At 37.6% G+C, this 24,068-nt stretch overlaps 1 protein-coding gene across 3 annotated transcripts in view; it reads left to right on the top strand.

Moving 5' to 3' along the window:
* Nucleotides 1–24,068, top strand: part of TMEM168 (transmembrane protein 168) — a 61,097-nt gene that overhangs the window by 29,669 nt on the left and 7,360 nt on the right. For all 3 annotated transcript variants that reach the window (XM_082472327.1, XM_082472328.1, XM_082472329.1), the window contains 2 exons: nucleotides 17,728–17,870; nucleotides 20,154–20,428. In XM_082472327.1, coding sequence (XP_082328453.1) covers nucleotides 17,728–17,870; nucleotides 20,154–20,428 — 418 coding nt within the window. The remainder of the gene's footprint in view (nucleotides 1–17,727; nucleotides 17,871–20,153; nucleotides 20,429–24,068) is intronic.

Raw genomic sequence — 24,068 nt, 5'->3', positions numbered from 1 at the left:
TTTAAGTTTCATTAGGTCCCATTTGTTTATTTGTGTTCTTATTTCCATTTCTCTGGGAGCTGGGTCAAAAAGAATCTTGCTGTGATGTATGTCATAGAGTGTTCTGCCTATGTTTTCCTCTAAGAGTTTGATAGTGTCTGCCCTTACACTTAGGTCTTTAATCCATTTTGAGTTTATTTTTGTGCATGGTGTCAGGGAGTGTTCTAATTTCATACTTTTACATGTACCTGTCCAATTTTCCCAGCACCACTTATTGAAGAGGCTGTCTTTTCTCCACTGTATATGCTTGCCTCCTTTATCAAAAATAAGGTGCCCATATGTGTGTGGGTTTATCTCTGGGCTTTCTATCCTGTTCCATTGATCTATATTTCTGTTTTTGTGCCAGTACCAAACTGTCTTGATTACTGAAGCTTTGTAATATAGTCTGAAGTCAGGGAGCCTGATTCCCCCAGCTCCATTTTTCGTTCTCAAGATTGCTTTGGCTATTCGGGGTCTTTTGTGTTTCCATACAAATTGTGAAATTTTTTGTTCTAGTTCTGTGAAAAATCATTTTCTTAATTTTTTTGGGGTTTCTTTTTGTAGGTCCTTTTCTTCTCTTGTGTTTCCCACTGAGAGAAATTCCTTTAGCATTTGTTGTAGAGCTGGTTTGGTGGTGCTGAATTCTGTTAGCTTTTGCTTGTCTGTAAAGCTTTTGATTTCTCCATCAAATCTGAATGAGATCCTTGCCGGGTAGAGTAATCTTGGTTGTAGGTTCTTCCGTTTCATCACTTTAAGTATATCATGCCACTCCCTTCTGGCTTGTCGAGTTTCTGCTGAGAAATCAGCTGTTAACCTTATGGGAGTTCCCTTGTATGTTATTTGTCGTTTTTCCCTTGCTGCTTTCAATAATTTTCCTTGTCTTTAATTTTTGCCAGTTTGATTACTATGTGTCTCGGCGTGTTTGTCCTTGGGTTTATCCTGTGTGGGACTCTCTGACTTTCCTGGATTTGGGTGGCTATTTCCTTTCCCATGTTAGGGAAGTTTTCGACTATAATCTCTTCAAATATTTTCTCGGGTCCTTTCTCTCTCTCTTCTCCTTCTGGGATCCCTATAATGCGAATATTGTTGCGTTTAATGTTGTCCCAGAGGTCTCTTAGGCTGTCTTCATTTCTTTTCATTCTTTTTTCTTTAGTGTGTTCTGCAGCAGTGAATTCCACCATTCGGTCTTCCAGGTCACTTATCCGTTCTTCTGCCTCAGTTATTCTGCTATTGATTCCTTCTAGTGTAGTTTTCATTTCAGTTATTGTATTGGTCATCTCTGTTTGTTTGTTCTTTAATTCTTCTAGGTCTTTGTTAATCATTTCTTGCGTCTTCTCGATGTTTGCCTCCATTCTTATTCCGAGGGCCTGCATCATCTTCACTATCATTATTCTGAATTCTTTTTCTGGAAGGTTGCCTATCTCCACTTCATTTAGTTGTTTTTCTGGGGTTTTTTCTTGTTCCTTCATCTGGTATATAGCCCTCTGCCTTTTCATCTTGTCTATCTTTCTGTAAATGTGGTTTTTGTTCCACAGGCTGCAGGATTGTAGTTTTTCTTGCTTCTGCTGTCTGCCCTCTGGTGGTTGAGGCTATCTAAGAGGCTTGATGGGAGGCTCTGGAGGTGGGTAGAGCTGACTGTTGCTGTGGCGGTCAGAGCTCCGTAAAACTTTAATCCACTTGACTGTTGATGGGTGGGGCTGGGTTCCCTCCCTGTTGGTTGTTTTGCCCGAGGCAACCCAACACTGGAGCCTACCCGAGCTCTTTGGTGGGGCTAATGGCAGACTCTGGGAGGGCTCACGCCAAGGAGTACTTCCCAGAACCTCCACTGCCAGTGTCCTTGTCCCCACGGTGAAACAGAGCCAGCCCCTGCCTCTGCAGGAGACCCCCCAACACCAGCAGGTATGTCTGGTTCAGTCTCCCCCAGGGTCACTGCTCCTTTCCCTGGGTCCCAATGCACACACTATTTTGTGTGCGCCCTCCAAGAGTGGGGTCTCTGTTTCCCCCAGTCCTGTCGAAGTCCTGCAATCAATTCCCACTAGGCTTCAAAGTCTGATTCTCTAGGAATTCCTCCTCCCGTTGCCAGACCGCCAGGTTGGGAAGCCTGACGTGGGGCTCAGAACCTTCACTCCAGTGGGTGGACTTCTGTGGTATAAGTGCTCGCCAGTCTGTGAGTCACCCACCCAGCAGTTTTGGGATTTGATTTTACTCTGATTGCGCCCCTCCTACCGTCTCACTGTGGCTTCTCCTCTGTCCTTGGACGTGGGGTATCCTCCTTGGTGAAGTCCAGTGTCTTCCTGTCGATGATTATCCAGCAGCCAGTTGTGATTCTGGTGCTCTCGCAAGAGGGAGTGAGAGCACATCCTTCTATATATATTCTTTTCCATTATGGTTTATCACAGGAGATTGAATATAGTTCCCTGTGCTATACAGTAGGACGTTGTTGTTTATCCATCCTATATATAATAGTTTACATCTGCTAATGCCAAACTCCCAGTCCTTCCCTCCCCCACTTCCCTTCCCTTTGGCAACTATAGGTATGTTCTCTATGTCTGTGAGTCTGTTTCTGTTTCTGTTTTCTTTTTTTTTAATAAATTTTATTTATTTGTTTTTGGCTGTGTTGGGTCTTCGTTGCTGTGTGCAGGCTTTCTCTAGTTGTGGCGAGCAGGGGCTACTCTTCATTGCGGTGTGCAGGCTTCTCATTGCGGTGGCTTCTCTTGTTGCGGAGCACCGGCTGTAGGAGCACGGGCTTCAGTAGTTGTGGCACATGGGCTCAGTAGTTGTGGCTCACAGGCTCTAGAGCGCAGGCTCAGTAGTTGTGGTGCATGGGCTTAGTTGCTCCACGGCATGTGGGATCTTCCCAGACCAGGGCTCAAACCCATGTCCCCTGCATTGGCAAGGGGATTCTTAATCACTGCACCACCAGGTAAGTCCCTATTTCTGTTTTGTAGATAGGTTCAGTTGTGCTGTATTTTAGATTCTACATGTAAGTGATATCATATGGTATTTGTCTTTCTCTTTCTAACTTCACTTAGTATGATAATCTCTAGTTGCATGTGTGTTGCTGCAAACGGCATTATTTCATTTGTTTTTAATGGCTGATTAGTATTCCATTGTATATATGTACCACAACTTCTTTATCAATTCATCTGTCAATGGACATTTGGGTTGTTTCCATGTCTCGGCTATTGTGAATATTGCTGCTTGTAAACGTTGGGGTATGTGTATCTTTTTGAGTTACAGTTTTGTCTGGGTATATGCCCAGGAGTGGGATTGCTGGATCATATGGTAATTCTATTTTTCGTTTTCTGAGGAACCTCCATATTGTTTTCTGTAGTGACTGTACCAACTTATATTCCCACCAACAGTGTAGGAAGGTTCCCTTTTCTCCACACTCTCTCCAGCATTTGTTATTTGTAGACTTTCTAATGATGGCCATTCTGACATGTGTGAGGTGGCACCTCGTTTTAGTTTTGATTTGCATTTCTCTAATAATTAGTGATGTAGAGCATCTTTTCATGTGCCTACTGCCCATCTGTATGGCTTCCTTGGGGAAATGTCTGTTAAGGTCTTCTGCCCATTTTTCGATTGGGTCGTTTGTTTTTTGTTGCTGTTGTTGAGTTGTATGAGCTATTTGTATATTTTAGAGATTAAGTCCTTGTCTGTCGCATCATTTGCAAATATTTTCTCCCATTCCGTAGGTTGTCTTTTCGTTTTTTTAATGGTTTCCTTTGCCGTGCAAAAGCTTGTAAGTTTGATTAGGTCCCGTTTGTTTAGTTTTGTTTTTATTTCTCTTGCCTTGGGAGGCTGACCTAAGAAAACATTGGTACGATTTATGTCAGAGAATGTTTTGCCTATGCTCTCTTCTAGGGGTTTTATGGTGTCATGTCTTATGTTTAAGTCTTTAAGCCATTTTGAGTTTATTTTTGTGCATGGTGTGAGGGTGTGTTCTACCTTCGTTGGTTTACATGCAGCTGTCCAACTTTCCCAGCACCACTTGCTGAATAGACTGTTTCCCATTTTATATTCTTGCCTCCTTTGTCAAAGATTAATTGACCATAGGTGTGTGGGTTTATTTCTGGGCTCTATTCTGTTACACTGATCTGTATGTCTGTTTTTGTACCAAAACCACACTGTTTTGATTACTGTAGCTTTGTAGTACTGGCTAAAGTCTGGGAGAGTTATACCTCCTACTTTGCTCTTATTTTCCCCTCAGGATTGCTTTGGCAATTCTGGGTCTTTTATGGTTCCATGTAAATTTTTGAATTATTTGTTCTAGTTCTGTGAAAAATGTCATGGGTAATATGGTAGGGATTGCATTAAATCTGTAGATTGCTTTGGGTAGTATTGCCATTTTTACAATATTAATTCTTCGAATCCAAGACCATGGGATAGCTTTCCATTTCTTTGACTCCTCTTTTATTTCCTTTATTAATGTTTTATAGTTCTCCACGTATAAGTCTTTCACCTTCTTGGTCAGGTTTATCTCTAGGTATTTTATTTTTTTTTTGGTGCAATTTTAAAAGGTATATATGTATATATTTTTACATTCCCTTTCTGATATTTCATTGTTAGTGTAAATAAATGAATGTTAATCTTGTATCCTGCTACTTTGCTGAATTAATTTATTAGATCTAATAGTCTTTGTGTTGAGTCTTTAGGGTTTTCTATATATAGTATCGTGTCATCTGCATATAGTGACAATTTTACCTCTTTCCTTCCAATTAGGATACCTTTTATTTCTTTTTCTTGTCTGATTGCTGTGGCTAGGACTTCCAATACTATGTTGAATAGAAGTGGTGAGAGTGGGCATCCTTTTCTTGTTCCAGATTTTAGCAGGAAGGCTTTCAGCTTTTCACTGTTGAGTATTATACTGACTGTGGGTTTGTGATAAATGGCTTTTAGTATGTTGAGATATGTTCCCTCTATTCCCATTTTGGTAAGAGTTTTTATCATGAATGGATGTTGAATTTTGTCGCATGCTTTTTCTGTATCTATTGAGATGATCATGTGGTTTTTGACTTTTCTTTTGCTACTGTTGTTTATTACATTGATTGATTTGCAAATGTTGAACCAGCCTTGTGAACCTGGGATGAATCCCACTTGGTTGTGGTGTATGATCTTTTTTATGTGTTGTTGGATTCGGTTTACTAATACTTTGTTGAGAATTTTTGCATCTATATTCATCAAAGATATTGGCCTGTAATTTTCTTTTTTGGTGATGTCTTTGTCTGGTTTTGGTACCAGGGTGATGGTGGCTTCATAGAATGTCTTTGGGAGTGTTCCCTATTCAGTCTTTTAGAAGAGTTTGAGAAGAATTGGTATAAGTTCTTCTTTGTATGTTTGGTAGAATTTGCCGGTGAATCCATCTGGTCCTGCGCTTTTGTTTGTAGGGAGTTTTTTTTATTACAGATTCTGTTTCACTTCAAATGATCAGTCTGTTCACATCATTTATCTATTTCTTCTTGATTCAGTTTTGGTGGGCTGTATGTTTCTAGAAAGTTGTCCATTTCTTCTACGTTGTCAAATTTGTTGGCATATAATTGTTCATAGTATTTCCTTATGGTTTTTTGTATTTCTGTGGTATCAGTTGAGATTTCTCCTTTTTCATTTCTTGTTTTGTTTATTTGGGTTCTCTCTCTTCTTGGTGAGCCTGGGCAGAGGTTTGTCAATTTCGTTTACCCTTTCAAAGAACCAGCTCTTGGTTTTGTTGATTTTTTTCTGTTGTTTTGAATCTCTGTTTTTTCCTCCCTGGTCTTTATTATTTCCTTCCTTCTGCTGACTTTAGGTTCTGTTGTTCTTTCTCTAATTCTTTTAGGTGGTAAGTTAGGTTGTTTACTTAAGATTTTTCTTGTTTTTTGATGAAGGCCTGTATTGCTATGAACTTCCCTCTAAGAACTGCTTTTGCTGCGTCCCATAGATTTTGTATGGTTGTGTTTTCATTGTCATTTGTCTCAAGTTATTTTTTAATTTCCTTGTTGACCCATTGGTTTTCTAGTAGCATGTTGTTTAGTCTCCATGTAGTCATTTTTTTTTCTCATTTCTTTTCCTGTGGTTGATTTCTAGTTTCATGCCATTGTGGTCAGAGAAGATGCTTGAAATAATTTCTGTACTCTTAAATTTGTTGAGGTTAGTGTTGTGCCCTAGTATGTGGTCAGTCCTAGAGAATCTTCCGTGTGCGCTTGAAAAGAATGTGTATTCTGGTTTTTTTGGATGTAATGTCCTGAAAATATCAATTAAGTCTAACTGTTCTATTGTATCATTTAGGATCTCTGTTGCCTTATTGATTCTCTCTCTGGAAGATCTGTCTGTTGATGTGAGTGGAGTGTTAAAGTCTTCTACTATTATTGTATTTCCATTGATTTCTCTCTTTATGTCTGTTATTATTTGTTTTATATATTTGGGTGCTCCTATATTACGTGCATGTAAGTTGATGAGTGTAATATCCTCTTCTTGTATTGATCCTCGTATCATTATATAGTGCTCTTCTTTATTTTTCTTCATAGTCTTTAAAGTCTATTTTGTCTGATATGAGTATTGTAACTCCTGCTTTCCTCTCATTTCCGTTTGCCTGAAATATTTTTCCATCCCCTCACTTTCAATCTGTCTGTGTCCTTTGCCCTGAGGTGGGTCTCTTATAGGCAGCATATTGTAGGCTCTTGTTTTTTTATCCAGTCTGCCACTCTGTGTCTTTTGATTGGAGTATTCAGTCCATTGTCATGTAAGGTAATTATTGGTACATATGTATTTATTGCCATTTCAACCTTTTTTTCCAGTTGATTCTTTGTTTCTTCTTTGTTTCTTTTTCTTCTTCTTCTTGTGGTTTGATGATTTCTTTTCATTTTATGCTTGTGTTCTCTTCTTTTTGGTTTTTGTGAATCTATTGTATGTTTTTGATTTGTGGTTGCACTGTTTTTCAAGTATGTTAAACCCTTCCTATATCTGCTTGCTTTAGACTGATAATTGATACATGGCCTTTATTATGTTGAGGTAAGTTCCCTCTATGCCCACTTTCTGGAGAGTTTTTTATCATAAATGGGTGTTGAATATTATCAAAAGCTTTTTCTGCACCTTTTGAGATTATCATATGGTTTTTAGTCTTCAATTTGTTGATATCACACTGATTTTCAGACATTGAAGAATCTTGGCATCCCTGGGATAAATCCCACTTGATCATGGTGTATGATCCTGTTAATGTATTGTTGGATTCGGTTTGCTAGTATTTTATTGAGTATTCTTGTGTCTATGTTCATCAGTGATACCTGTAATTTTCTTTTTTTGTCGTATCTTTGTCTGGTTTTGGTATCAGGGTGATGGTGGCGTCATAGAATGAGCTTAGGAATGTTCCTTCCTCCGCAGTTTTTTGGAAAGGTTTCAGAAGGATGTGTTAACTCTTCTCTACATGTTTGAAAGAATTTACCTGTGAAGCTCTCTGGTCCTGGACTTTTGTTAGTGGGAAGTTTTTTAATCACTGTTCCAATTTCAGTACTTGTGATTGGTCTGTCCATATTTTCTGTTTCTTCCTGGTTCAGTCTTGGAAGTTTGTGCCTTTCTAAGAATTTGTCCATGTCTTTTAGGTTGTCCATTTTATTGCCGTATAGTAGTTTGTAGTAGTGTCTTAATGATCTTTTGTATTTCTTTGGTGTCAGTTGTAACTTTTCCTTTTTCATTTCTAATTTTATTGATTTGTGCCCTCTCCCTTTTTTTCTGGATGAGTCTGACTAAAGGTTTATCAATTTCATTTATCTTTTTAAAGAACCAGCCTTTAGTCTCATTGAACTTTTCTGTTATTTTCTTCATTTCTATTTCATTTATTTTTTGCTCTGATCTTTGATTTCTTTCCTTCTACTAAGTTTGGGTTTTGCTTGTTCTTTTTGCTCTAGTTGCTTTAGGTGTAAGATCAGGTTGTTTGTTTGAGGTTTGTCTTGTTTTCTAGGTAAGATTGTATTGCTATAAACTTCCCTCTTAGAACTGCTTTTGCTGCGTCCCATAGGTTCTGGATCATCGTTCTTTTGTTTTCATTTGTTTCTAGGTATTTTCTTTTGTTTTTAATTTATTTTTGGCTGCGTTGGGTCTTCGTTGCTGTGCGCAGGCTTTCTCTAGTTGCGGCAGGTGGGGGTTACTCTTTGTTGCGGTGTGCAGGCTTCTCATTGTGGTGGCTTCTCTTGTTGCAGAGCATGGGCTCTAGGCACGTGGGCTTCAGTAGTTGTGACTTGTGGGCTTCACTAGTTGTGACTTGCAGGCTCTGTAGTTGTGGCTTGTGGGCTCTAGAGCGCAGGCTCAGTAGTTGTGGCGCAGGGGCTTAGTTGCTCCACGGCATTGGGGATCTTCCCAGATCAGAGCTCGAACCCATGTCCCCTGCATTGGCAGGTGGATTCTTAACCACTGCGCCACCAGGGAAGCCCATGTCTCTAGGTATATTTTGATTTCCTCTTTTTCTTTCTTCAGTGATCCATTGGTTGTTTAGTAGCATAGTGTTTAGCCTCCACGTGTTTGTGTTTTTTACCTTTTTTTCTTGTAGTTGATTTTTAATCTTGTAGTGTTGTGCTCAGAAAAGATGCTTGATATGATTTCAGTTTTCTTCAATTTACTGAGGCTTGCTTTGTGGCCCAGTATGTGATCAATCCTGGATAATCTGCTGCTTTTGGATGAAATGCTCTATAAATATCACAATCATCTGGTCTAATGTGTCATTTAAGGCCTGTGTTTCCTTATTGATTTTCTACATGGAAGATCTGTCCACTGATGAAAGTGGGGTGTTAAAGTGCCCCACTATTATTGTGTTACTGTTGAGTTCTCCTTTTATCGCTGTTAGCACTTGATTATTTATTGAGGTGCTCCTATGTTGGGTTCATATATATTTACAACTGTTATATCTTCTTCTTGGATTGATCCCTTGATCATTATGTCGTGTCTTTCTATGTCTCTTGCAACAGTCTTCATTTTAAAGTCTAGTTTGTCTGATATGAAAATTGCTACTCCAGCTTTCTTTGAATTCCATATGCATGGAATACCTTTTTCCATCCCTTCACTTTCAGTCTGTATGTGTCCCTAGATCTGATGTGGGTCTCTTGTAGACAGCATATATATGTGTCTTGCTTTTGTATCCATTCAGCCAGTCTATGTCTTTTGGTTGGAGCATTTAATCCATTTACATTTAATGTAATTATCGATATGTATGTTCTTATTGCTGTTTTGTTCATTGTTTTGGATTAATTCTTGAAGGTTTTTTTTCTTCCCTTTTTCTTTTGTTCTCTTTTGACTTGATGTCTATCTTTAGTGTTGTGTTTGGATTGCTTTTTCTTTTTTGTGTGTGTATCTATTGCAGATATTTGGTTTGTGGTTCCCATGAGATTTTGATATAGCAGTCTATATATGTACAATGTTGTTTTAAGTTGCTGGTCTCTTAATTTCCAGTGCATTTCTAGTATCTTGCATTCATACTCTCCTCACGATTGCTGGTTTTGATATTATATTTGTGTGGGGGTGATTTCCTACCTTTGTTTTATGTTTGCCTTTACCAGTGAGTTTTCCCACTCATAATTTTCTTGTTTCTAGTTGTGGCGTTTTCTTTTTTGCCTAGAGCAGTTCTTTTAGGATTTGTTGTAAAGCTGGTTTGGTGGTGCTGAATTCTCTTAGTTTTTGTTTGTCTGTAAAGCTTTTGATTTCTCCATTTAATCTGACCGAGGGCCTTGCTGTGTAGAGTATTCTTGGTTGTAGTTTTTTCCCTTTCATCACTTTAAATATATCATGCCACTCCCTTCTGGCCTGCAGAGTTTCTGCTGAAAAATCAGCTGAAATGGGCATTCCCTTGTATGTTATTTGTTGTTTTTCCCTTATTGCTTTTAGTATTCTTTTCTTTGTGTTTAATTTTTGTCAGTTTGATTACTATGTGTCTCAGTATGTTATTCCTTGGGTTTATCTTATATGGGACTCTGCACTTCCTGGACTTGAGTGTTTCCTTTCTCACGTTAGGGAAGTTTTCAGCTATAATCTCTTCAAATATTTTCTCAGACCCTTTCTCTCTCTCTTCTCCTTCTGGGATCCCTATAATGCAAATGTTGGTGTCTTTAATATTGTCCCAGAGGTCTCTATAGATGGTCCTCATTTCTATTCATTCTTTTTTCTTTACTCTGCTCTGTGGCAGTGATTTCCACCATTCTGTCTTCCAGCTCACTTACTCGTTCTTCTGCCTCAATCATTCTGCTATTGATTCCTTCTAGTGTATTTTTCAATTCAGTTATTGTATTGTTAATCTCTGTTCTTTAAATCTTCTAGTTCTTTGTTAAACATATCTTGTATCTTCTCGATCTGTACCTCCATTCTTTTTCTGAGATGTTGGATCATCTGTACTATCATTACTCTAAATTCTTTTTCAGGTAGGTTGCCTATCTCCTCTTCATTTGGTTGTTCTTATGAGTTTTTAATCTCATTCCTTTGTCTGGAGTATATTTCTCTGCCTTCTTATTTTGTCTAATTTTCTGTGTTTGTGGTCTCCTTTCTGCTGGCTGCAGGATCGTAGCTCCTCTTACTTCTGGTGTCTGGCCCCTGCTGGGTAAGGTTGGTCCTGTGGCTTGTGCAGGCTTCCTCGTGGGAGGGACTGGTGCCTGCCCACTGGTGGGTGGAACTGGGTCTTGTCCTTCTGCTGGGCAGGACCGTGTCAAGGGGTGTGCTTAGAGGTTGCTTTGAGCTCAGTACAGCTTTAGGCACCCTGTCTGCTGATGGATGGGGCTGTGTTCCTATCCTGATGGTTGTTTGGCCTGAGGCATTCCGGCACTGGAGCCTGTAGGCTGTTGGGTAGGACTAGGTCTTGATGCCAAACTGGCGATGACCTCTCGGAGAGCTCATGCTGATCAATATTCTCTGGGGCCTCTGCCATCAGTGTTCTTGCTCCCCCTCCCCACTATTTAACCACAGCTGACCCCCATCTCTGCCAGAGATCCTCCAAGTCCCATAGGCAGGTCCAGCCCAGGTTCGTATGGAGTTACTGCTTTGTGCTGGGTCCCAGTGTACGTAAAACCTGTGTGCACCCTCCAAGAGTGGAGTCTGTGTTTCCCCCACTCCTCTGGAGCTCCTGCACTCAAGCCGTGCTGGCCTTCAAAGCCAAATGCTCTGGGGGTTCCTCCTCCTGATGCCAGACCCTCAGGCTGGGGAGCCTGACATGGGGCTCAGGACTTTCACTCTTGTGGGAGAACCTCTGAAGTATAATTATTTTCCAGTTTGTGGGTTGTCCACCCGGCAGGTATGGGATTTGATTATGTCACAAAAGCACTCCTCCTATCATCTTGTTGTGGATATTTTTTTGTCTTTCTTTGTCTTTGGATGTAAAATATCTTTTTTGGTAGGTTCCAGTCTTTTTTTGTTGTTGGTTGTTCAGCAGTTAGTTGTGGTTTTGGTATTTTTATGGGAGAAGGTGGGCTCAAGTCCTTCTACTCTGCCATCTTTTCCGAAATAGAGGGGCTGCTTTTAGTTTGGATGCTTGCTGTCTCTTTTCTCAACGTGTGCTGGCCTTTGCCTTTTGATGTGGGGTGTGTGGGTTCAGTGGCCCTTGTGCACTCACAGGACAGTGGGGGCAGGGCTTGGCACCTGCTTGGGGGTCTCCTATGGGCGGCTGCTGTCTGTACACTCCTGGGATAGCGAGGGCAGCCTGCTTTTAGGTCTCATAGCGGCCCACCTCTGGAGCCCAGGATGGCGGTAATGACTTGCACACCGCCCCCCCCCCCAATGGAGCTCCTGTGGGCAGTGTCCTGTTGCCTGGGAGCACTCACAGGGAAAGGAGCTCTTAATGGTGGTCCCACCCCTCTCCCCCTGCACCCCCCAACAATGGCGCCTTGCCTCTGTGGCAGGCCCTGGCTTCTTCTGAGTACCCCCTCTGTTGCCACAGTCCAGCCTCTTCAGGCTGTCTCCATGCAGCCAACCCTGGTCCCTTCCCTGGGTCTGACCCCTGAACCCTGTACTTCAGCACCTAGCCCCCACCCTCACCAACAGCTGACTGTCTCAGGTGGGGGAGCACAGGGTGGCAGTGACGACCTTCTGTGCAGGTGACTGTCTGTTTTACCTTCCGCAAACCAGTTGTTGCGCTCTCCTCCTAGGCGCCAAAGCTCCCGTCCATCCAGGCTGATTTCCCTACCAGTGAGGGGACTCCCCAGGATTCAGGAACCTTTTCTCATTCATAGCTCCCTCCCTGGGGTGCAGGCCCTGTCCCAATTTCTTTCTTTTTTATTTCCCTTTTGTCCTACCCTGTTACGTGGAGGTTTTCTTGCCCTTTGGGAAGTGTGAGGTCTTCTGTCAGTGTTCAGTAGATGTTCTATGTGAATCGTTCCACTTGTAGATGTGGGGGTTTTTTTTGTTTTGTTTTAAATTTTTTTATTTATTATTTATTATTTTTATTTTTGGCTGTGTTGGGTCTTCGTTTCTGTGTGAGGGCTTTCTCCAGTTGCGGCGAGTGGGGGCCACTCTTCATCGCGGTGCGTGGGCCTCTCACTATCGTGGCCTCTCTTGTTGCGGAGCAGAGGCTCCAGACGCTCAGGCTCAGTAGTTGTGGCTCACGGGCCCAGTTGCTCCGCGGCATGTGGGATCTTCCCAGACCAGGGCTCGAACCCATGTCCCCTGCATTGGCAGGCAGATTCTCAACCACTGCACCACCAGGGAAGCCCTAGATGTGTTTTTAATGTTTTTGTGGGGGGAAGGTGAGCTCCCTGTCCTACTCCTTTGCCATGTTGATCACCCCACCAATAATTATTTTATATAAATGGCTGACATAATTTGAACGTACAGTCCTCCCTCGGTATCCACAGGGGATTGGTTCCAGTACCCCCTGTGAATACCAAAATTCGCAGTTGCTCAAGTCCCTTATATTTATGGTGTAGTACAGTTGGCCATCCATATCTAAAAGTTCCCTATCCACTTTTATGTGAATAATTGTTTAATTGATCAAAGCATTTTCTATTATAATGGAGCAACATATGCAATAGAAGGTGTAGAAATTGAAAAGAAAATGAAATTATCAATATTTGTAGATAAGATGATTACCCGTTAAACCTATGAGTTAACTGAAAAAGCAGTTGAAGTTTCTGTAGTAATAGTTGTGAGAATTGTTCCATCTTTTAAGTTGTAAGCTATGTCAAAAAAGGGTAATTTTGCTCACTGATACAGTTATCATTAATCCAACCAATATACAAACTATGTAAATTCTCTTGGACATACATAAGTTGTATGAGAAGAAATGGTGTTTATAGCAGAAATATATTTTTTAATACGTACATTATGTCCTTTAACGAATTTGCCTCCTGACATTGTATCCTATTAGTGATCCAACCTGGATTAAGTGGTCAAACCTGGATTAAGATATGTAGACTGTTAATAACCCCCAGCATCCTGGAAGAAACAAACATCCTCTTGGAGAAGGTATAATTATTCTAGGTCCGAAATTAATCATAAAATAGTTTTTTTGCATACAGTGTTCAGCTCATAAATATAACCAGATACACACACACACACACACACACACACACACACACTCACATGGCATTGAGAGCAAGAAGCAGCAGAACCAACAGACAATAGGCAGACCAAAAAGTCTTGAGATATTGGAATTATCAAACAAAGAAAGCCATCATACTTAGCAAGTTGAAAAAAAGCAAAGATAGTACATAATGGTAGGAAGTTAGAAACTATAAGAAAGTGACAAGGCAGATTTGAAAAAGAACTAGACAAGTTTTAGAATCAGAAAATAAAATACCTGAAATTCATTCAGTGTGCTAGTTTAACAGATTAGACAAATGACAAGTGAGCATTAGTGAACTGGAAAATATAGTTCAGACGAAGCTATGAAAGAAGGAGCTTAAAGAGGAAAAATAGAGAAAATACCATACAGAGAAAAGGATAAGACTCATTGAGGATACAGAGAGATATCATCTGTGTTTTACTGGAGTCCCAGAAAGAAAGGAGGAAATGTAGGCAAAAGAAAATATTTGAAAGGATAGACAGATAGGCCAGTGGAACATAAGAGTATAAAAGTAGATATCAGAATACTTGATTTATGACAAAGATGGCACAATAATGTGGAATGGTTGAGATTTTCAATAATTAGATAATTGGGTGTTCACATAAAAAACTTAATTTGGACTGTTATTATAAAAATAACTACATTTGGATTATAGACCTAAAAGCAAAGTGCAAAACAACAAAGCCTTTAGAGGATAATGTACAATACCTTCTTGACTTTTAGGTGGGTGGAGAAGATTTAACAAGACGCAAAATGACTACATTACACTTAAGAACTTATGTTAAGCAAAAAACAGTATTAACAGAGTCACAGAGAGGGAAAGGTATTTGCAATACAACCAACTAAAGACTTTTTTTTATACATCTTTATTGGAGTATAATTGCTTTACAGTGTTGTGTTAGTTTCTGCTGTACAATAAAGTGAATCAGCTATATGTATACATATTACCCATATCCCCTCCCTCTGAAGCCTCCCTCCCACACTCCCTATCCCACTTTTCTAGGTCGTCACAAAGCACTGAGCTGATCTCCCTGTGCTATGCGGCTACTTCCCACTAGCTATCTATTTTACATTTGGTAGTGTATATATGTCAGTGCTGCTCTGTCACTACATCCCAGCCTCCCCTTCTCCCGCTGTGTCCTCAAGTCCGTTCTCTACGTCTGCGTCTGTATTCCTGCCCTGACACTAGGTTCATCAGTACCATTTTTCTAGATTCCATATATATACATTAGCATACAGTATTTGTTTTTCTCTTTCTGACTTACTTCACTCTGTATGACAGACTCTAGGTCCATCCACCTCACTACAAATAACTCAATTTTGTTTCTTTTTATGGCTAATATTCCATTGTATATATGTGTCATATCTTCTTTATCCGTTCATCTGTCCTTGGACACTTAGGTTGCTTCCATGTCCTGGCTATTGTAAATATGCTGCAGTGAACATTGTGGTACATGTCTCTTTTTGAATTATGGTTTTCTCAGGGTACATGCCCAGTAGTGGGATTGCTGGGTCATATGGTAGTTCTATTTTTAGTTTTTAAAGGAACCCCCATACTGTTCTCCATAGTGGCTATATCAACTTACGTTCCTGCTGACAGTGCAGGAAGGTTCCCTTTTCTCCACACCATCTCCAGCATTTATTGTTTCTAGATTTTTTGATGATGGCCATTCTTACTGGTGTGAGGTGATACCTCATTGTGGTTTTCATTTGTATTTCTCTAATGATTAGTGATGTTGAGCATCTTTTCATGTGTTTGTTGGCAATCTGTATATGTCTTCTTTGGAGAAATGTCTGTTTAGGTCTTGTGCCCATTTTTGGATTGGGTTGTTTTTTCTTTTTTGATATTGAGCTGTATGAGCTGCTTGTATATTTCAGAGATTAATCCTTTCTCAGTTGCTTCGTTTGCAAATATTTTCTCCCATTCTGAGGGTTGTCTTTTCGTCTTGTTTATGTTTTCCTTTGCTGTGAAAAAGCTTTGAAGTTTCATTAGGTCCCATTTGTTTATTTTTGTTTTTATTTCCATTTCTCTAGGAGGTGGGTCAAAAGGATCTTGCTGTGATTTATGTCCTAGAGTGTTCTGCCTGTGTTTTCCCCTAAGAGTTTTATAGTATCTGGCCTTACATTTAGGTGTTTAATCTATTTTGAGTTTATTTTTGTGTATGATGTTAGGAAGTGTTCTAATTTCATTCTTTTATGTGTAGCTGTCTAGTGTTCCCAGTGCCACTTATTGAAGAGGCTGTCTTTTCTCCATTGTATATTCTTGCCTCCTTTGTCATAGATTAGGTGACCATAGGTGCATGGGTTTATCTCTGGGCTTGCTATCCTGTTCCATTGAGCTATATTTCTGTTTTTGTGCCAGTACCATACTGTCTTGATTATGGTAGCTTTGTAGTATCATCTGAAGTCAGGGAGGCTGATTCCTCCAGCCCTTTTTCTTTCTCAAGATTGCTTTAGTTATTGGGGGTCTTTTGTGTTTCCATACAAATTGTAAAATTTTTTGTTCTAGTTCTGTGAAAAATGCCATTGGTAATTTGATAGGGATTGCATTGAATCTGTGGATTGCTTTTGGGTAGAATAGTCATTTTCACAATGTTGATTCTTCCAATCCAAGAACATGGTATATCTCTCCATCTGTTTGTATCCAACTAAAGACTTTTATCTAAAATATACTGAGAGCAAAGTAAAACTGTAAATCAGTGACAGAAAGGCAGCCCCATGGCAAAATACTTCACCAAAGATGAAACCAAAATGATCAAAGGTATTTAACATAATTAATAATCAGAGAGCTCCATACTTATTCTGGTTTTGTTTATTATAGGAGAAAATTAAAAGGAATCTAAATACAATAAATAGGAAATCAGCTAATTAAAATTTTATAAATATGATAGTAACATCATTTGGTATTTACAAATGATTTAGAATTACATTAATAGGCTTTAACATATTAAAAAGTTTGCAGAACATTATACATCATTGCACTTTGGTAAGAAACTAAATAAATATTTGTGAATATTTGTATATATTGTATGATGTCTGAACATATTTTAAAAAGTTAGCTGTGTGTGGATGATGGTACTTGGAATTATTCTAATCATAGTTCTACTCATTTGTATTTTCTGTTGTTTCTAAATTGAGCATGTACTGTATTATTTATGTAATTGATAACACAGAATGTACCAAAAATAGGGCATTATATCCATTTTTCCATTATGGGAGTCAACTTCATTTTTTTATTAAAATTCTGATCAAATGAATGACTTATTAGTGTTAGAATACTGTATTCATGCACATAGACACATAACTGTGTAATATGTGCAGTAGCAACACAAAAAATGTGGGATACTATCTGTATTGTAAAAATATAGGTCAGTACTGGTACTCATCCTTCCTTTTCCTTTTCATTTAAATGGGTTGTTTAATATTTTGTTTGTTTCTTTTAATTGCAAATACTACTTAAATCTTGTCTTCTTTTAATATGTCTCCTGCCTCCCTTTTTCCATTCTGTTTTTAGGCTGCTTAAATGTCTTCAATATATGTCATATATATATATATATATATATATATATATATATATACACTTTTTTTTTTTTTTTACAGTTTTGAATTTATAGTCTAGAGCTGTTCAAAGGAAAAGTTTGTTATAAGTTTAATTTAAGAATGGAATTCATTTTGATAGCTTTAAGGAGCTTACAGTTTAAGATTTTCTCTTGATTTCTGGATATTTCACAGGGGAAAGAAAAGCCCTTTCTAAAGTACCTTTTCTGATAAAGTAAATGAGTGTGTTATTTGTAAAATGATTTAGAGCATGTGGGTTTTAACAGGAAAGGATTTGTTTTCTGGCTTTTTCTGTGTCATATCAAGGGTGTAGTTATATTTTTGTTTTGTTTTTTAGTTTGAGTGGGATGTTATTTGACATCCCATCATAAAAATACAGCACATCATAAAAATACAATGTGCTGTATTTGTTTTGCCATGACTTCCAAGGAGCTTAGAGATAAATTTAGGGTTCATTGCTCATCCATGTATACACATGTCTCTTTCAACTTACAACGGTTTTTAGGTCATTAATTATCCTTTTTATCCTTTTTGGAAGTAGAGGCAAAAAAATGAATGAATATGCATTTATGTAAATATATGCATATACACATACATAAGTTCAGTCACACACTCTATGTAAACATTCTGTTTTAAATTTTTTTTAGCCAACAAATGGAATCTTCCTGAGCATGTTTCTAATTGTTTTGCCATTGGAATCTATGGCTCATGGCCTCTTCCATGAATTGGGTAACTGTTTAGGAGGAACATCTGTTGGATATGCCATTGTGATTCCCACCAACTTCTGCAGGTACGGTAACCTAGTATAATAAGTAATAGCTACTTGACTCTTAATATTTTGCTAATATTGGTATAAGATGATAGCTCATTTTTTCAAAACTATAATATTCTCGAAATATAATACTTTTGCTTTTTTATTTTCCATTTATCCCAAATGTTTAAAAACCTTTATCTACTCTGAGTAATAATATAATCTTCAGGGTTCAATGAAAATTTTATTTTTGATAAACGTGATTAGCTTATATTTTAGCTAAAAATCATAAAATATGAATGGATTTTCTAAGTAAAGTTCCTACCCTTTCTTTAGAGAGGGATATCTTGTTTAAGAAAATGTGAAACAACATGGTGAAGTATAATAAAATGTACACTGGACCTCAGCATCCTAAATTCTAGTTCTGTGTTACTTTATGCAGATCATAACTTCTCTGGACCTCAGTGTCTTTATCTAAAATGCAAACAATATCATTCTGCCTGTATAGAGAAATGTTATGAAGCGCTAATGAGACTGTAAATGTAAAAACACTACTAGAAAATGTCATACAAATACCACGAATTCAAAAACATTGGCAGTGAAGTTAAATATTCGATTGCAGTTTTATTTGGAAATATTTTTGACCCCAAATGTATGGCAAATCTGTTTCAGTCTGGAAATATTGCCAAATTTTAGTTTTTCTTTTGTAGTTAAGTACCTTTGAAGTAGAAAAAATTAGTTCCTTGCCATTAATGAATTCTGTTGACCAAGCAATCATCATACTTTCCTTGGCCAGGGGTGGGAGAGGGCTTGAAATGAAGTTTTTATCTGATTTCAAATATTTGACATAAAAACACAAAGTACACTCTTTATAGTCAATATTTTCTCCATGTTAAAGACTTGATATATAAGTTGAAGATTCTCATGAGAAGTAAAAGAAATACGTTTAGAAGGATCACATAAAGTGTGACAACTCTGCAGGAAGAATATGTGGAAATAGTAATTTGCACAGTTAGATTTTTATTCTGTTATAATTTTTGATTATGCATTGCTTTATTCTTTTGCTGTTTTGTGGCTGTTAAATGATACAAATATGGGACAAAATGTTTTGTTCTTTTAATGAAAACTTTTATCGAATTATTAGAATAGTATTGATAATACATGAAGCAAAATATAAAGTTTTCAAAATTCCTACTAGAAATCTCTTTTCTGGATAGGAGTTATGATTTTTTTCTCCCTCAATATTGATTTGATCCTGCTAGTTTTAAGACTTGGTTTATTATCTTTACTAAAATGCCATTTTATATTTTACATGTATTCCAGGATCAGGTCTAAGTCTTCAGTTAGTATTCAGTAGTATATAAGGCAGTGGACCTAAATTGTAATAATTTTTTTAAAATAAATTTATTTATTTTATGTATTTATTTTTGGCTGTGTTGGGTCTTCGTTGCTGCACGCGGGCTTTCTCTTGTTGCGGCGAGCAGGGGCTACTCTTTGTGGCGGTGGGCAGGCTTCTCATTGTGGTGGCTTCTCTCATTGCAGAGCACGGGCTCTAGGTGTGCGGGCTTCAGTAGTTGCAGCGCGTGGGCTCAGTAGTTGTGGCTCGTGGGCTCTAGAGCACAGGCTCAGTAATTGTGGCACACGGGCTTAGTTGCTCTGCAGCATATGGGATCTTCCCAGACCAGGGCTCGAACTTATGTCCCCTGCATTGGCAGGCGGATTCTTAACCACTGTGCCACCAGGGAAGTCTATAATAATTGTTTTAAAATGTCATTTATTAAAAGGTAAGTTCTATCATTTAGGTACCTTAAGTTAGTAAAACTTGAACACAACTTTATAAACACTGTCTTTTTCAACACCGAAATTAAATATATAATTTAAAATATCGCTTCCATATTTTGTTTAAATTTTTTTCTCAAGAAAAAAGTACTTTCATTATTGTCCCCATTCAGGTATTCTTGAAACATTTTGGGGGTAGAATTAGTACAGTCTTGCTTTTTAAAGTTTTGTTTAATATCTGTCATTTGGTAAGAAGATATGAATAAAGAATGAAAAGTAGTACTATCTACATTTGGAGATATTCTCCCAGCTTCCAGTTTTATTGATAAGAAATATAATTTTTGGAAACTAGGCATTGATTTTCCAAGCTTAATTCTTAGCATTGTAGAAAATTTACGAAAGATGTTTTTTAAAAAAAAAAATCGTGCTATTTAATTAGCCACTTATGATTCTTAGATAATTTATTATAAATGAAGAATAGGAATGTGACATAGAATGAACATTTCATAAAGACTAAAATGATCTTTTTATCTCCTTCTTCAGTCCTGATGGTCAGCCAACACTTCTTCCACCAGAACATGTACAGGAGTTAAATTTGAGGTCTACTGGCATGCTCAATGCTATCCAAAGATTTTTTGCATATCACATGATTGAGACCTATGGATGTGACTATTCTACAAGTGGCCTGTCCTTTGATACTCTACATTCCAAACTGAAAGCTTTCCTTGAACTTCGGACTGTGGATGGACCTAGACATGATACGTATGTTTTGTATTACAGTGGGCACACCCATGGTACAGGAGAGTGGGCTCTTGCAGGTAAATCCACCTCTGGCAATTTCACTATTGTAAAAATACGCCTATTCGTGGAAATCTGTCCTTCACACTGAAACATTAAGTTTCCAGATTCTCAGTTTTCCACTTCACAGATTACCAAGTATACATACGACTGTTTTGTTTGCCTTTTCTCTGGCATACTGGTTTAGCATAATTTTAGTAATCTCTAAAGGTTTTGAAAATTATGTTTTGCGTTGATTGGAAGAAAAAAATCTGACTGCTTGATCTGAGACTTATAATTAGTTTCCCTTTAAAGTATTTTCAGAATTATTAAATGTAGTTACATTTTTCAGAAGCTGATTAACTTATTTGACTAATACTTCTAAGTCTTTAAGGTGTTACAGGATGCTGATGTCAATAGTTCTTCACATATGCAGTTTTATTTATGTTAGAAAGCTCACCATAGTTTTAAGCAGCAGGTGATATGATATGGTTGGAGTAGTGCTTAGATCAGTGCTTCGTCCTCATTTGCCCCAACAGTGTTGTTTGAGGCAAGTTACTGTCTGTTTCAGTTCTCTCATCTGTAAATAGAAGGGGTAATATTAAGTCTTCTTGCCAAGGGAGAAATGAGGCTCTGTAAGTCAAAGGCTTTGTTTTATGAATTACTTGCTTAGTGCCTGGAAGAGAGTCTGGCATATAGTAGGAGATCCTTAAGTAATATAGATAGATGGATGAAATCATTGAATGAATCATGAAAAAAGGTAATTTCTTATTTTAGATTAGAAATAGTTCTTTTAGATTTAATTATATCCTACTTTTTTTCTATAAAATATTTCAGGTGTTTTACACCATGAACACAAACAATAAAATAATCATAAAATATAAGTAGAAAAATATATTCAGAGCAAAGAAAAATATAAACAAAAGTATTATGGAAGGACAGAGGTAGAGTGCCAACACAAGAACTCCAGAAGAAAGGAAATAAACTCAAGGTTAAAGTAGACATGATTTCAAACCATCATGGTCTCACTGATTTCATGCCAGATTGGTTTCCAGGGTTTTATTATAAATACATTTTTGTTATTTTTTGGTTTTGCAACTAAATATTGAATAACTCAATGGCTGTCTAGAAGGAGTAAAGGCAAACTAATACTTAGCACATTTGAAGCACAGCTACTATGCTTGGTACTTTATACACATTATTAGATTTAATCTTCACTTGAAATTTCTTGAAGTAAATACTATCACCTCTATCATCTTCATTTTTCAGAGGATGAAATGAAAGCTGAAAGTGGTTACATAACTTATCTATGGTCATGCTACTACTAAGTGATGGAATCATGATTCAAGCCCAGATCTCCCTGACCCCTAAAATCTTCCCCCTATTGCACCATGTTGCTGCCAAAGGTGAAAACCATGAAGATAGAGAAATGGCATGTTCTGGTTCAGTAGATATTTTTGTTAGCATGGTTCACCCATTTTCAAAATACAGTTATATAGAAGCTAGTCAACATTAAAACTACTTCAGTATAATAGTTTATAAAATCATTTACTTGACCTATACTTTTTAATAACACAATGTGTAAAATAACTTTTTAATCTTTATGGCTATTTCAAGTTCAGGTAAAGTATAGCATTCTGTGTACTTCAGAGCACAAGAGAAAAAGTTCTAGTCTGTTCAAAAATCTTTACAGAAATATATTTCAGACCCAAAAGCAGGGACTGATTATTGAAAGCTACTGCAATGCTTATAATAATAACCTCTTCCCTAAGCAAATGGGGCGAAAAAGGCATAACTTCGGTGGCCATGTATATATCCTTAGTTATTTTTAAGTTTTATAAGAAAGTAATTTAAGAAGCAAGCATGTTATACATTTCTATGAAGGATTTATTACTTAATGTAAACATTTTCCCAAAAGTTTGCATTTTTCTTAAGTCTTTTATAATTTATCTCAAGTATTTTTTAAAAGGTGGCTTTGGAAATAAATTCTAGATGTTCAGTTTACTGATTTTTTTTTTTTTTTAGTTTTTTTTTTGTACGGTGTTAGGGAGTGTTCTAATTTCATTCTTTTACATGTAGCTGTCCAGTTTTCCCAGCACCACTTATTGAAGAGGCTGTCTTTTCTCCATTGTATATCCTTGCCTCCTTTGTCATAGATTAGTAGACCATAGGTGCGTGGGTTAGCTCTGGGCTTTCTATCCTGTTCCATTGATCTATATTTCTGTTTTTGTGCCAGTACCATATTGTCTTGATTACTGTAGCTTTGCAGTATAGTCTGAAGTCAGGGAGTCTGATTCCTCCAGCTCCGTTTTTTTCCCTCAAGTATGCTTTGGCGATTCGGGGTCTTTTGTGTCTCCATACAAATTTTAAGATTTTTTTGTTCTAGTTCTGTAAAAAAAAAGCCATTGGTAATTTGATAGGGATTGCATTGAATCTGTAGATTGCTTTGGGCAGTATAGTCATTTTCACAATATTGATTCTTCCAATCCAAGAACATGGTATATCTCTCCATCTGTTCATACCATCTTTAATTTCTTCCATCAGTGTCTTATAATTTTCTGCATATAGGTTTTTTGTCTCCCTAGGTAGGTTTATTCCTAGGCATTTTATTCTTTCTGTTGCAGTGGTAAATGGGAGTGTTTCCATAATTTCTCTTTCAGATTTTTCATCATTAGTGTATAGGAATGAAAGATTTCTGTGCATTAATTTTGTATCCTGCTACTTTACCAAATTCATTGATTAGCTCTAGTAGTTTTCTGGTGGCATCTTTAGGATTCTCTATGTATAGTATCATGTCATCTGTAAACAGTGACAGTTTTACTTCTTCTTTTCCAATTTGTATTCCTTTTATTTCTTTTTCTTCTCTGATTGCCGTGGCTAGGACTTCCAAAACTATGTTGAATAATAGTGGTGAGAGTGGACATCCTTGTCTTGTTCCTGATCTTAGAGGAAATGCTTTCAGTTTTTCACCACTGAGAATGATGTTTGCTGTGGGTTTGTCATATATGGCCTTTATTATGTTGAGGTAGGTTTCCTCTATGCCCACTTTCTGGAGAGTTTTTATCATAAATGCGTGTCGAATTTTGTCAAAAGCATTTTCTGCATCTATTGAGATGATCATATGATTTTTATTGTTCAATTTGTTAATATGGTGTATCACATTGATTGATTTGCATATTTTGAAGAATCCTTGCATCTCTGGGATAAATCCCACTTGATCATGGTGTATGATCCTCCTAATATATTGTTGGATTTGGTTTGCTAGTATTTTGTTGAGGATTTTTGCATCTATATTCATCAGTGATATTGGTCTGTAATTTTCTTTTTTTGTAGTATCCTTGTCTGGTTTTGGTATCAGGGTGATGGTGGCCTCATAGAACAAGTTTGGGAGTTTTCCTTCCTCTGCAATTTTTTGGAAGTGTCTGAGAAGGATGGGTGTTAGCTCTTCTCTAAATGTGTGATAGAATTCACCTGTGAAGCCATCTGGTCCTGGGCTTTTGTTTGTTGGAAGATTTTTAATCACAGTTTGAATTTCATTACTTGTGATTGGTCTGTTCATATTTTCTATTTCTTCCTGGTTCAGTCTTGGAAGGTTATACCTTTCTAAGAATTTGTCCATTTCTTCCAGGTTGTCCATTTTATTGGCATAGAGTTGCTTGTAGTAGTCTCTTAGGATGCTTT

This window comes from Balaenoptera physalus (assembly GCF_965194825.1).
Source record: "Balaenoptera physalus genome assembly, chromosome: 8".
Taxonomy (NCBI): Eukaryota; Metazoa; Chordata; class Mammalia; order Artiodactyla; family Balaenopteridae; genus Balaenoptera; species Balaenoptera physalus.
The sequence above is the reverse complement of the archived record's forward strand: the minus strand, read 5'-3'. Positions and strand labels throughout refer to the sequence as shown.